The 14,130-nt window shown below is 37.7% G+C and overlaps 2 protein-coding genes across 5 annotated transcripts; one reads left to right on the plus strand and one right to left on the minus strand.

Annotated features, from left to right (window-relative positions):
- Nucleotides 1-294: 294 nt before the first annotated feature.
- Nucleotides 295-8,331, plus strand: LOC114824061 (uncharacterized). 4 transcript variants are annotated; one of them, XR_011579525.1, is made up of 21 exons: nt 295-738; nt 877-1,135; nt 1,388-1,493; nt 1,582-1,723; nt 1,951-2,215; nt 2,379-2,746; nt 2,954-3,027; nt 3,111-3,261; nt 3,586-3,769; nt 4,413-4,510; nt 4,608-4,648; nt 5,120-5,620; nt 6,065-6,122; nt 6,502-6,586; nt 6,693-6,767; nt 6,864-6,937; nt 7,043-7,186; nt 7,360-7,432; nt 7,539-7,621; nt 7,717-7,771; nt 7,924-8,331. XR_011579525.1 is itself a non-coding variant. In XM_029100329.2 (21 exons), exons 1-21 carry the CDS (start codon nt 444-446, stop codon nt 7,987-7,989), a joined length of 3,207 nt encoding a protein of 1,068 aa, XP_028956162.2. In that variant the 5' UTR covers nt 295-443; the 3' UTR covers nt 7,990-8,331. The 4 variants fall into 4 exon arrangements, 2 of the variants coding, with proteins under 2 accessions (XP_028956162.2, XP_028956163.2); XR_011579526.1 differs by having other exon boundaries at nt 6,714-6,767; XM_029100329.2 differs by having other exon boundaries at nt 6,854-6,937.
- Nucleotides 8,332-9,173: 842 nt separating this feature from the next.
- Nucleotides 9,174-13,256, minus strand: LOC114819143 (ETO1-like protein 1). Its single transcript, XM_029100333.2, has 5 exons — nt 12,394-13,256; nt 10,563-12,278; nt 10,057-10,348; nt 9,629-9,938; nt 9,174-9,528 (listed from the first exon to the last, which is right to left on the minus strand). Exons 1-5 carry the CDS (start codon nt 12,519-12,521, stop codon nt 9,308-9,310), a joined length of 2,667 nt encoding a protein of 888 aa, XP_028956166.2. The 5' UTR covers nt 12,522-13,256; the 3' UTR covers nt 9,174-9,307.
- Between the last annotated feature and the right edge of the window lie 874 nt (nt 13,257-14,130).

Here is a 14,130-nt window from a genome sequence, read left to right on the forward strand (position 1 = left end):
AGTAATATTTGCAATTGTGATATGGAAAGCCGCACTGTGGAGGCAGTTGCTTATGGAGTATATAAACATTCGCATGTTAAGAAATTTTTTTTTTAGTCAAAATGTTCTTAAAGATTGACATAACTCTTACATTAACCATCAATTATTTTGTCATTTGGTAATTATTTAACGAAAATTTTTCACAAAATAATCAAAATTAAAATTATTTTTATTAATTTCAAATCTCTCGTGACACTCTCGTAACGAGGATAAATGACACAGGAACTGAGTGGGACTCTCAAAAAATTTGAGACTCTCTGTGCCACCTCAAGAAAAAAAAAAAAAAAAAAAGGGGCAATAGGAAAGCATCGGGGTTGCGCGGGTTCACGGTTTCCCATCGTCGTTCTTTAGAAATTGAATTTTTACAACGGATAGTAGGAGAGGAGAGAGCAGAGTGGCAGTTGATGAAGGGCTCCAGACCTCACCAATTCCTCCTATTTGGATTTCTAATATTACTATTACTAGCCGCTGCGACGCCCTCTCACGCCGAATCGTCGACGTGCTTGACGGTCTACAAACAAGGTGGCGCTCCGGCGGTCTTTCAATCCCCTAAATGCCCTCGCTGGACGCACTCCGAGTATGCTTCCTCCCACTCTCGAACCACCGCCTCCCGCTGCCAGACCGCAACGCTTCAAGGCCGCCGGAAGTCTCTCGAGGATCGCACTCTCTGCTCTCTCGACGTTCGCATTCCCTTCCCTGGTAAGCGCCCCAATCTCTCTCTCTCTCTCTCTCTAGCGTCTGTATTGTAAATTATGAATTTGATTGGTTTTGTTGCGATTTGATCAATTCGTGCTATTGGGTTTTTCTTCTGATGTTTGGCATGTGAAATTGGGGCAGGGAAAGTGGGGATTAAGGAGGTTACAGTGGGAATTGTTGCTGTTTTTGATGGGCATAATGGGGATGAAGCTAGTGAAATGGCTTCAAAGCTTTTGCTGGAGTATTTCATTTTGCATACGTATTTTCTCATCGATGCATCCTACTCCGCTATCTTGAAGAAAGCTTCAGGAAGTTTGCAGACTAATACAGATCATCATTTTCTTTTCCAATGGTATAATTGGGATGGCCTACTCGATCGGCATGAATTGAATCTTGGAAGGTACATTTCAATGTAATTAGCCCCGTCTTTGTTATTTGGTTCTTGAAGAGAAGGATCTTTGGTTTTTAATTTTTTACTCAATTTAATGATGTGAAGCTTTTGATGCAAACCACTGAAATGCTTTCCACTGTTTTACGTGAATAACTTACATAGACCCGTGAAGGAATAGATTGTTTTATGTTCCTTTATTTTTGGAGGCTTTCTGGACAAACCATTTTGGTACTTATCTCTAGTTGGTTAATGATTTCTTAGGTTTAAGCATTCATTCCAAGCAAATCTTGATGATTCTTTTCACTTTGAAATTTTGAAAGAAGCATTATTGAGGGCAATTCATGATATGGATGCAAAGTTTTCTAAGGTATGTTTTACATGATGTTGTTTGCCCAGTTCAAATAATGCTTTATCTAATTGGTCTTGTATTGATGGTCCTTATATTGATTATGAAGGAAGCATCCAGAAAGAATCTGGTTTCGGGCTCCACAGCCACAATTGTACTACTTGCTGATGGTCAAATCTTAGTTGCAAATATTGGAGACTCAAAGGCGTTATTGTGCTCGGAAAAATTTCAATCTCATGCAGAGGCTAAAGGTCAGAAGGGTTTCTTAAATGCAGCTGTTTATTGTTTTAATGCACTTTTATTTTGAGTGAAAAATGGCATAATGAGATGTTTAAGTTATTATTTCTCTCTCTCGCTCTCTCAAATCAATTCTTGTATGTCAGAGTAGGAGTATGATTTACTGTGGTACTGTTTAGTTTACATTTCACTATATAAGAATGGGGCGGAGTTTATTTATTTTCTTGTACTTATGTTGCAGCCGCTTATTTAAGATTATACAGGCAGGAAAGACGTAATGGTGCTCTTTCACGTCAAAGAAACAATAAAAACCTTGACTTGGCTTCCTCCACTGGAATGGTGCATTTTTCTGTTAAAGAATTGACAAGTGATCATCATCCTGACAGATACGATGAAAAATCACGTGTGGAAACTGCGGGTGGCTATGTTATTGAATGGGGTGGTGTGCCTCGAGTAAATGGTGAGCTGGCTATTTCCAGAGCTATTGGTGACGTCTCCTTTAAAAGGTGAGGTTCACAAGCAACAGAAAAATATGCAAATTTTGCACTCTTTTCTTTGTTGGAAGGAGATTCTGATTTAGGTGTAATAATTTGCATTCCCTGGTTTCATCTCATAGAAACCTGAATTACGTTTGCACGCAATTTAACATTTGCACTGGATTGTCATCAGTTATGGCGTCATATCTGCACCTGAGTTGACTGATTGGCAACCCCTAACTGTAAATGATACCTATCTTGTGGCTGCATCTGATGGAGTTTTTGAGAAGCTGAGCGTGCAGGATGTTTGTGATTTGTTGTGGGAAGTACAGAGTTATGATTCTGGGAGATCAGAGATCTCTTCCTTGTGTTCATACTCATTAGCTGACTGCATAGTGAATACTGCATTTGAAAAGGGCAGCATGGATAACGTGGCAGCTGTTGTTGTTCCATTGGTATCTACAGGGATTTCTGGTAATCTGTTCAAGGAAAGGTCAGTTGGAGAAGGAGACACAAATTACCCAGCATTAGGACTGCAGGAGTCCACCTATGAAGGCTCAGGTCCCTTATGCTTTTAAACCTTCTTTGGATATCAATCACATTGATGATTTGGAATTCATTTGTAGGAGAATACAAATCAATTCTTATTTAGGATGTCATTAAATGGAATTCATTGTTCTTTTAAAATTCTCATTTGGTTGTTGCATACACTTTTGGTGATTGTTAATTTCCTAATGCATTCATGGTTACTTTTGTTACCTTGATCAGCCAATGACTTTGCATATGACCTAAAGCAATTGAAGTATGCTCATCCAGTTGTTGCCAAGTTTGACAGGTTATTGGTAAGCCTCGTCCTCTTTTCTCAACTGGAGGGGTTGTAATTGGAGTATTCTCATCCAGGTTTTGACTGTTTTTCTTACTCTAGGTAAAAGGAAAACATGGCTATGTTGGCTGTTTCTATCTATCTGAGAACCTTGATGAACATGCAGAGTACATGTTGCAAGAGAAGGATGAGCATGAATATTTTGTGTATGACCTGCCTCAGGCTCTTCCTGAGGCCTTTGACCAACAGTTTGGTAAGTGTACGGTGTCAACTCAAACTTAGCTCCACATCGGTGATCAAATTTTACTGAGCCTTAATAACTTGCAATGTTATTGTTGCTTCTACTTGGATGGCAAGCCTGTGAAGTTTTTCTAAAACCTGTTTTTGTTTAATTTTTAATCTAAACATCTCTCCTCTTTCTTTGTTATTATTATGTTGGCCAGGTTTACACACAAATAAGCACTTCAACATGCTAGTATATGAGATACAGATTCCCGATGTACCGTTGAATAAGAATGTCATATAACAAATTGCATCTGTTATACAGACCCACTTGAATGTTTCCCTTTTGTTTTAGGTGGACGTCTAAATTTGTACCATGACCAGAATTTTTGCATGTACCTTGGAATTACTGTTGACAATGCTAAAGATCAATGCACAAATCCTGAAGGCTTTGCAAGTTTTCTTGCATTGATTGAATCAGTTCCTTTCCTTGATGCTGGTTCAGCTAATGGATCTGAATATTCAATGCCTGACAGCAGGTAAAGATGCTTTCTCTACTTGATTGTCTCTGCCGTGACCTTTGTCAAATGGTTCTGAATGCTAACATGTGGTGACTTCGACATAAGAGAGTCATCTTGAAACCATCATTTGTATGTGTGTAAGTAGTTCACCTGATCTGTATACAAAATACAACTGCTAAATCGTTAAGCAGCCACAATCTACCTATTACTAGATTTTGTGAAGCACTTGAAATATGGTACAAATATGAATATGGAAATATTATGAGTATCTTGATCTCTTTGACGTCATGCATACTTGCACAAACTATGAAAGAGATACAAAGGGGTCCAGAAGAGCAGTACCATGTGGAAAACCATTTTTTAATTGTTAGGATTTTATTCAGAGAATAATGAAATTCTTGTTCTGTAGTCTAGAATCATCATTCTTGTTCTGTAGTCTAGAATCATCATTCTTTATGTGCATATATCAGAATTTGATGATGTGGAATAAAAAGTAAGGCAGAGGTTGCTTTGAAAATCATTTGTAGTGTTGTATATGTTCTGCATTTATGCTTATGTTATCCTTTTAAACTATTGGTAACCTCCCACATATGCATTGAAACAGTATCTTATTGGCTTTTAGAACAGACATTTAAGAAACATTATCCTTCCTACCTGTCAGGTATGTACTAAAGAAGAGGTTTGGTCGTGGATCATATGGTGAAGTGTGGCTGGCTTTTAATTGGAACTGTCATCAAGGCAACAACACTTCAAATTCAAGTGAGAAAAATAAAAGCATCTCATTTAGTTTTTTTTTTTTGGTTTTTTGACTTTCATATCCAAGATAATAGCTGATTGGCTCATAATTGCTATGCAGGCCTTCCTGATGAAAACTTGCTCATTTTAAAACGTATAATGGTAATTATTTGATCAATTCAATTTTGTGATAAAAAAAGTGATTTATTATTGTAAAAATTCAGCATTCATGTTGCGATAGTAATGACATTCTAGCTTTTCATTGTGAACATATCGCCTATTCTTTTTCCCGTAGTTGGTCTAATTTCATTTTTATTCTTGAAAATGTTTTATTGTTGGCAAATCTTTATATGCATGTATCAGAATATTCAATGAAATTCGTCTTCCTACTGCGCTTGTGCTGAAATGCAGTGTTAAGGCTATAATTATTCTCTACTTATTGATACTTTCAGTTTTCTTATGGAATTCAAAGAATTATTTACATTCTCACTATTTGTTTCCTCTTTTGACTCATAAAGTAAATGCTTCTGTGAAGTTTCAAAATTTTCTGGCATTTACTTGTCGAATATGTTTTAAAGATTTAAAGTTTCTAGAATTTTATATTTAAGAATAAGTGGTTGATAATTGTAACAGGTGGAGAGAGGGGCTGCTGTTTACTTAAGTGGTTTACGGGAAAAATATTTTGGTGAAATTTTTCTAAATGCCTCTAGTCGTCTTGGAGGTTCTCTATCAGCTGGAACATCAACCTCTGTCTTGAATGAATCATGGTTTGATTTCTATGGCTTGTTAGAGACAACTGATTCAATGACATATGGAAGCGGAAACAGTTGGACTTTTGAGAACTTGTTCCAGGACAGATTTAGACTGCATGGAGATTTCTATGAAGAAGGGTTGAACCATATTGCTAGATATGTAGAGTCTTTTGAATCTCAAGCAAATGAAATATGGCTTGTATTTCGTTATGAGGGCGTGTCTTTATCGAAGATTATGTATACCGTGGAAGAAGATACTAATGCTGATGAAAGAGCTGAAAAAGTGAACCATGTTCAGATGCTGCGTCCATCAAAATGGTGGCATTGGTTGAAGACAACAGAAGCAGGAGAGGAGCAAATGCGCAGTCTTATATGGCAATTGGTGTGTCATGTCTTTAATTTTCATTGAATTTTTTTTATGCTCCGTCGTTACTGATTTACATATTGCTATCTTATATCACTGAGAAGTTTTTTATCAACAAAACATCAAATTACTAGTTAATCTAGTTCAGAAGATTTCTTTTCATCGAACGCTTCTGGGGTGTCAGTGTTTTGAACTTTGTGAAGTATGCTAGCTTTAATACAAGTACGTGCTTTGTGACTATCCCTACGCCTACGGAGTTGTCTAGTATAACTTAGACTGGTGAATCTTTCTTGCTTTTATTGGTATTTAAACTGAATTTGTTTGAAAAAAAAATCATGCTGGCAAAGTTTTCATGAGTTTCTTTTCAGTCTTATTATGGGACCACGTACATTCATTTTTCTGCTCTTGTGCCTTTAGACCAATGCATTTATTTTAATACTTGATCTTTTTCATTTTGGCCAGTTGATGGCGTTGAAGTCCTGTCATGACCGTAATATTACCCATAGAGATATCAAACCTGGTGAGTTCATCGGTGTCATGTTATACTACACCTTGGTCATATATTGCATAAACATATGTATAATAGTTTTGAAAAGGAAATTAGTTGGCTAGAGCTGGTTGTACTTGTCTTAGCATTGTCTTTTTATTCTTGTTGGCCAATATAAATATTATTTTAAGAGTATTTGGGAGGTAGTCAGACAAATTTAAATATCTAACAAGATGCACCTTTAAATCTACAATTTATTTTGAACCTTTCAAGTCATACAGGATCCAATGGTATTTTCATTATGTCAGTGAAACTGAAACATATGCTAGTAGCTCTTTGTCTACAAAATCCGGCTTATAGAAGCTAGATCTTTCCCATTAATTGCCTACTTGAATTTTCTTATGTTTTGTAGAGAATATGGTGTTATGCTTTGAAGAGCAGAACACGGGGAGATGCCTGAAAGGAATTCCAAATGGCCACAATTTCACCACCAAAATGTAGGATCACCTTACTATTTGGAGTATATAACTTGATATATTCCAAAGGTTGTGCTTTTGATTTGAGTGTGCTAGTAACTTTATATCTTCTTGATAAATCATTTAGGCGCATTATTGACTTTGGCAGTGCACTGGATGAGTTCACTTTAAAGCATTTGTATGGTTCTACTGGACCATCCAGGTATGTATTGTACTGTGGGAATTATCTGTCCATTAATCAAAATTGTAACGAGTTTGTGATGGATATATTGATTTGTGTTTCTCTAGAGTTGAACAGACTAATGAATATACTCCTCCGGAAGCCTTGCTTTATTCTAATTGGTACCGGAAGTCCACCAACACAACGTTGAAGTAAGTTGAAATTTTAGTAAATTAGTTCTTTATCTACATTCGTGAAAGAAATTGATCTTATGTACTAATGATAGATGTGCATCTTACCTCATGTCTGTTGCACAGGTACGATATGTGGAGTGTTGGTGTTGTGATGTTAGAGTTGATTTTAGGATCACCAAATGTTTTCCAGATTAGTGATTACACACGCATTCTTTTAGACCAGCATCTACAGGGATGGAATGAGGGCTTAAAGGAGCTTGCCTACAAGTGAGTTTAAGGCAATGTTACTTACATCTTTAATCGTGGGAAATAAACATTTGGATCGGATCGGATCTCTTTCATAGACTCTGTTTTGTTATAGACATGCTTTGGGCCTTTGGCTATGCTGTTGCCAAACTTGAGCTCCATTTATATTTAGGCATACATTTGTTGGTTGACAGACTTAGATCATTCATGGAGTTGTGCATCTTAATCCCCGGGAGTTCCTTACGACATCACCAAACCGAGGGCCAGGTGAGTTTACCATCTTTTATTCCTAATTGGTTTTGGGATTCTGTCATTAGGACAACATACTCTTTAATTTCATTTTTAGCTAATTTGTTTTCACTTTTGCCACTAGGCTCGAGGATCACCAGCTTCTTGGAAATGCTCAGAAGAATTTTTCTCTCATCAAATAAAGAGTAGAGATCCGCTTAAACTAGGGTCCGTAAATGGTTGTATCTATTCTATTTATCAGAATAATTTACATGGTACTATTCGTGTTGGATAACATGTCGCATGCTTCTTGGAAACTGCAGGTTTCCAAATGTTTGGGCTATGAGGTTGGTGCGCCAGCTATTACTCTGGGACCCTGTAAGTTACATCTATTAGTTTTTTGCTCTCTTTAGGGCATCACAAGTTTCCTAGGTGAACTTGTTAAACTTAGTATCTGTTACTATGTGGTTATCTAGTAAAATACCACTTCGCTTTAGTGAATGTGACAGTTGAAACATTTGAACTACCAGGAGGAGCGGTTGAGCGTTGACGAAGCTTTGCAACATCCATATTTCCAGCCTCCTCCCAGGGAATGAGTTCATAGGACAAATACGAATATGTACATTGTTCACCTACTGATTCTCCTCCGAGGGGTACATTGCTTCGTCAGTGTTGGTGAATCAACCGGTACCGCCATTTTGGCGGACGCAGCATCTGCACTTGCTTTCACCTTGTCAACGCTTTCTTCGTCAGCGCTCGTTTCTTGCTCGGAAGTGTACAGAAGTTTGACGGAAGAGTGCACATACGTAGCATCTCCTCGAAGTGGAATCTGTGCCTCTCTTGCCGATGAAGTTTGTTAAATGAGCATTTGGTGTTAAGATCATTTAGATGTATAGTTTAATATAATTTAGTTTAATCAAGAGCTCGTTTGGAAGTCATTTTAAAAGCGCTTTTGGTGAAAATGTTTTCGGAACCAAATCCGTAGTAAAATTGCAAGTGAATCTTGAAAAAGCACTTGAAGTGCTTCCTCCAAGAAGCACATAATTGGTGGTTCTTGCAGGAAGCACGTCAAGTGCTTTTGGAAGTCATTTATGGTAAGTTGGATTATTACAAGTTTAGTTAAGATCATTTAGATGTAGAGTTTAATATAATTTAGTTCAATCAGGAGCTTGTTTGGAAGTCATTTTAAAAGGGTTTTTGATGAAAATGTTTTCGGAACCAAATCTTTAGTAAAATTGCAAGTGAATCCTGAAAAAGCGCTTGAAGTGCCAAGAAGCACATAACTAGTGGTTCTTGCAGGAAGCACTTCAAGTGTTTTTGGAATTCAAAAATATTTTCTCTAAAAGAACGGCTGATATCTTTGATAAGTTGGATTATTACAAGTTTAGTTAACAAAATATGAACTATTAGTATTATCGCATGTGAAGATGAAAGCCCTTGTCTATTGTTTTCGGTTTAAGGTCTACGGTTGCCAAAGAGTGCGCCCGTTACATGATCGGATGTCGAACATATACTCATTACTCACATTGTAAAATGATCCCACCGTAGTGAAACGGAGATGGCAAAGTGACGGTGTTCCAACTTATCACGAGTAGTCATGTGTTTAACATCTCACATGAAATCGCATAATTGGTTTGAAACACCGTCACCTTGGAGTCTTCCGTGGGATTGTATGTCTAGGCTGCATTATTTTATATTTTTCCCTAATCCGAGCCCAACCCGTGCAACCGGTGAACGCGGTGGAGGCCGGTGAAGTTGGTGATCGGAGTAGGCAAAGAAAAAGAGAAAAACATGGTGGATTATATATTGCCAAACGCATAAATTACAAAATTTTGACCTATAAAAAAATAGAAGAGAGATGACATCGGAGGTAACACACGTATACTATGCTAGTATACACAACAACGCGCTGGTTCATGGTTCATGGCAGTTTACACGGCTATGAAGCTCCAGCATCTCTTGATGGTTCGGATCGACAGAGAGAGCGGCTCGACAGTCTCGCAAAGCACCCAAGACGTCTCCAACGTGCTCATGGAATGCCGCCCGTAAGTGCAGAAGGTGGAGGTCGGCTTTGAATGCAATTGCCCTTGATAGTTCGGCAATGGCCTCTGCTTCTTTGTGGCTATCCATTAACACTGTTCCCATCAAGAACACGAAACTCCGTTTCATACAATTTGAAATGAAACTTTGACGATAATAACGTACGAGTGTTGAAGAAGAAATGAAAAATCGAACCTGCAGCTCTATATCTGTAAGGGTACACCCGAAGCGGATCTAAGCGGGTGACCATCTCCAGATCAGTCTTTGTGAGTTCGGAATCACAGTATTCAGACCTCTTCTCGTAGGCAGATGCATTGTTCCGGGCCTTCTCAATCAGTTTGCTCATTTCCTCATATGCAGCAGACTTGTCGTCTCTGAGAAAATGAACCCGAGCAAGGCCCTGGTGTGCTCGGGCATGCCTGATCTTTAGAGCATTTATGTAGCAATCAGCTGCCAAGTCTAACTTCCCGCGATCAACATAAACACTTCCAAGGTTGTTGAGTGCCTGGTAAATGAAAAATTGAGGGGTCCATAGAAAGGTTAGAACATGCTGAGACAAGTAGTCGATCCCAGCAGGAATTAGGGTTAGGAAGATTTTCATGATTTGGTTGAAAAATACTTACTTGACCTTTACGCAACCTGTCTGATGGGCACTTCAAGGCATCTTCGAGGAGGGATACAACAATCGATGAAGAGGATGGATCCTGGCTAGAGTCTGCCAGTGCATAGGCTTTCAAAAAGAAAGCCTCAAAGGATCTTTTAATTTCGATAGATTCCTCTGCTTTCCGGAGCCCTTCCTCACAATGGCCTGTATCGTATAAGATCCACCCCTCATAAACCAACTTTTCATCATTGCTGGATGCATGTTGACGAGCTAATTGTAAACTTCGCATTGCTGCTTCAGGACAGTTCAACCTGATCAAGTGGAGACATGAGATATCTACTGACGTTTTCAGAACCAAAAAGGTTTCTTGCTCAAAAATTGAATCTTAAGGTTTGACACAGGCGGGGCAATATTATTCAGGATATACCATTAACTTTTGGGAACATAACCAACAAAAAATTGAACCTACCAAAATAAAAGGAACTATATCACAATCTCCACAAATGTTCGGGATCCAAAACATACCTGAGAAGAAGCAATGACCGTCTGAAATACAGAACACCTTTTGCTGCATCAGATTCAAGCATCTGGTAAATAACCGAGAGGGATCCAATATCATCGACTGAAGACCAACGATCGTACAATTGCAGCCAACAATCTGCCGTTGTCCAATTTTCTACATGTTCACGCACAAGTGTGCGAAATTGGGATGCTGCCACCCGTCCCTCAAACATTCTATAATCTGGGGAGAGAGTCAGAATTGCTTGAACATCACAAATGGCTGATTTATAGTCCTCAAGAGCAAGATAGAAACAAAACCGGAGTTCCAAGCATTCTAATGCAAGTTTAAACCCCAGAACCCGATTAATTTCTGCAAGTGCAGCTTGAACATTCTGGTTTCTCATTAATGTAGCCGCACGATACATGTAAGGGTAAGTAAGAGTTGGATCCAGCTCAGATGCTTTCTCAAGGTCTTCCCATCTCTTATCACCTTCACAGTACAAGGACCGCTCCTGATACATCCATCCAAGCGGCGTAACAGCGCAGATTACAGAGCTAAGCTTTTCATATGACCAAAGTTTATGGCCCTTAATGTAACTCAGTCTCGCTAATCCTGCTACTGAATATATATGGCCTGCATTTAAAGCTTCTTCAAAAAGGCACTTAGCTTCGTCATACTCTTTTCTCAAGAGCCTCAGGCATCCCAACTGATGGAATGCCAGCATTCTTTGTCTATCATTTTCAGAAAACTCTACCAACCGTTCCAGGAAACAAGCTGTTTTATCCGACTGCGGATCAAGGTTCATACAAACTTCACTTAATAAACAGTATAGTGAAAACAAGGCTTGCCCAACCATGATCGATCTCTGTTGTCTATCAGCATGCCTGAATATATCCACCACTCGGTTGTCATTCAAACAATCAGGAAGATCATTTAAGAAAACTTGTAAACATGATGCAGCAAGGACAGGACAGTTCTCTGCAAGAGCATACTCCATGAGTTCTACCGCATCTTCTCTAGAAGACACCAAGGATGCAAGTTTCCGGTCGCAAACATCTTTAAGCTTTTCGCAACAAAATTTATTTGCAAAAATTAATATTTCCAACAAAAGATGAGTAGGGACTTCATTCAAACTGCCTGTCATACTGAACTCAATGATTGTCCTCATACCTGATGCACTGATATTGTTTTGTGACAAATCTATGTCCTCACGAAGTGATTCCGAGAAACACCCATTAAGCATGGCATGAAATGGAGCAGAAAGGCTTGATATTTTCTGCCTATCACAATCTACTTTCTCATCTTGTATTCGAAAACTGACATTTCTTGGTATTTCGTTCCCATTCATCGAAATATTCTCATGTGTACGACTTACAGTTGCATCAATAGGAAGCTGAGTCAAAATATCTACTGGCCCAAATTCTAGTGCACATTTATCACAACTGGCAAGCAAGTCGGAAATATGCTCTTCCCCTTGCTTTTCATACTTCAACCATGCTCCAAAAATGAGCTTCTCATGAATGGAGCTAGCTTTCTGCCAAGCTGCACGAAGGCTTCTTCGCATCAGCTTGACTTCTCCGAGGCCCCTAAAGACCTGGAATTGTAACAAGTAAAGATTCGACTGTTCCTGTGGAGGACACAACTCAAGTTCTTCATGAATTTGAGCTAAAACTTCGACATAATCAACAGGTTTATAGAACGGGAGTATTGGCGGCTCGGCGACCTTGATAAAAGATTCTCTACAGTAATTTGCACATACACACCAAAATATAACATCAAAATCAAAATTGTGAATTGGGAAGTAAATATCAAAAATACTTATTGAAACTAAAGCAATTAGGAAGAATGACTTACATAGAAGAAGAGGAGGAGTTTGATGGAAGCTTGGAAAGCTTCCCTCTTTCCACCTGGAGCCATGACTCTGGATTGAGGGCATTGAGCTGTGATCCTTTACCAGACTCAGAGGGAAAGAAAGTCCTCATGGGGCATAAGACCCTAAGCAAATCCCAGATCTCCAAATTACCCAGATGGGTTTCTCTCTCTAAAAACTCAAAGTTCAAGTTTCTCTCTCTAAAAACTCAGAGTTCAAGCACAACAAAGATTGGGGAAACGAGAAAACAAAAACCCAGAAAAATTCCAAGTGATCCCAAATCACTTGGCTGACAGACTTCCCACCAATGAACCTAAATTCCAAATCCTACAAAAAATTCAAGAATTACAAGCAGACAATAATGTCCGAGTTGGACCTATTTCAACAATTTCAAATTAAAACAAACCCAATTCACCAAAAAAAAAAAATCTGGGTTTTATTCATTCAACAAAAAAGATGAAAAATCTCTCTGTTTTTTTTTTTCAATTTACAACAAAAATTATTACTTCCCCCACCTCTCGGTGTACGAAGCAGATAAAAGAAAAGAAAAACCCCAGAAAAGAACAAGCACCCACCAAAGAATTAAGCAAGGTCTCTACCAGAAACGTGGCCATATAATCACAATAGCCCACACCCAACCCCCTTCATAAAATGCCAAAAAACACCATAAGCAAACAAGTGATAGAGGAAAGAAAAAGAGACTCACTTCACTTAAGGCTTGAATTTTTGCAGAGAAGTTTGTCACAGTCACAGATTACAACAAGCTGAGAGGAGCTTCAGAGAGGCATGGGACCGACCAACTACCAAGTGAAATGAATTCAAATGAAAAAAAAACTGACCAATTATCACTTTTTTCCCCTACTTTTTGCTTGTTAAAAGAGAAAGTCTTTTCCTTTTACTTTTTTTTAGGTAATTTCCAGCAATGTGGAATTCGAAATTAAATAATATCAAAAAATTTGAAGTACGAAAGTGACAAAAATATTAAACTTTAGACTGGGACGAAAAAATATAAATGTAATTAAATGTTAATTTTGCAAAACATAAGGTTAGTAGGATAAAAATTATCCTTTTTTTATTTTTCTTTTTATTCTCATTTTTCTCTCCCTCGGAGACGAGAAATAATTTTAAGACCGAAGTTTGATTTTGGTCTCGTAGTTTTGCGAAGTCTCACTTATTCGTATGGTTTTATTGTCGGAATTTTAATTTTGTGATTTAAGACAAATATATAACTCAATCACAATATTATTTATATGAAATTAGTACGTGAGAGGCAATGTGTGTGGCATTTTTCATCTATCTTCAAATATGCCGCTCACGAATTAAACATGCAGGCAACTAAACTATTTTTCTGAAAGGCAACAATTAGTAAATTATGAAATTCACAAAATTTTCGAATAAAGTCATGATTTGGCCTGATAAGGGGCATTTGATATAGATGCCTCAAATTTGAATTTTTTAATCAAATATCTATAACTTTTAAACTTTTGATCAAACATTCTCCTACTAATTTTTAATTAAAAATTATGATTTTTATTGCATTTAATTAACCAACTAGTTCAGAAAATAATATCACAGATATTCTAAAATCACCACAAACTTCCTATCTTATCTTATCATAATTCGTTCAAAATGAATTTTTCTTATTCAAATAATTTGTTGTTTTAAATTCTAAAAACACATAAACATCCTATTAACATACAATTATGAAATATAACATGCAC

Source organism: Malus domestica, chromosome 03 (genome assembly GCF_042453785.1).
Source record: "Malus domestica chromosome 03, GDT2T_hap1".
NCBI lineage: Eukaryota > Viridiplantae > Streptophyta > Magnoliopsida > Rosales > Rosaceae > Malus > Malus domestica.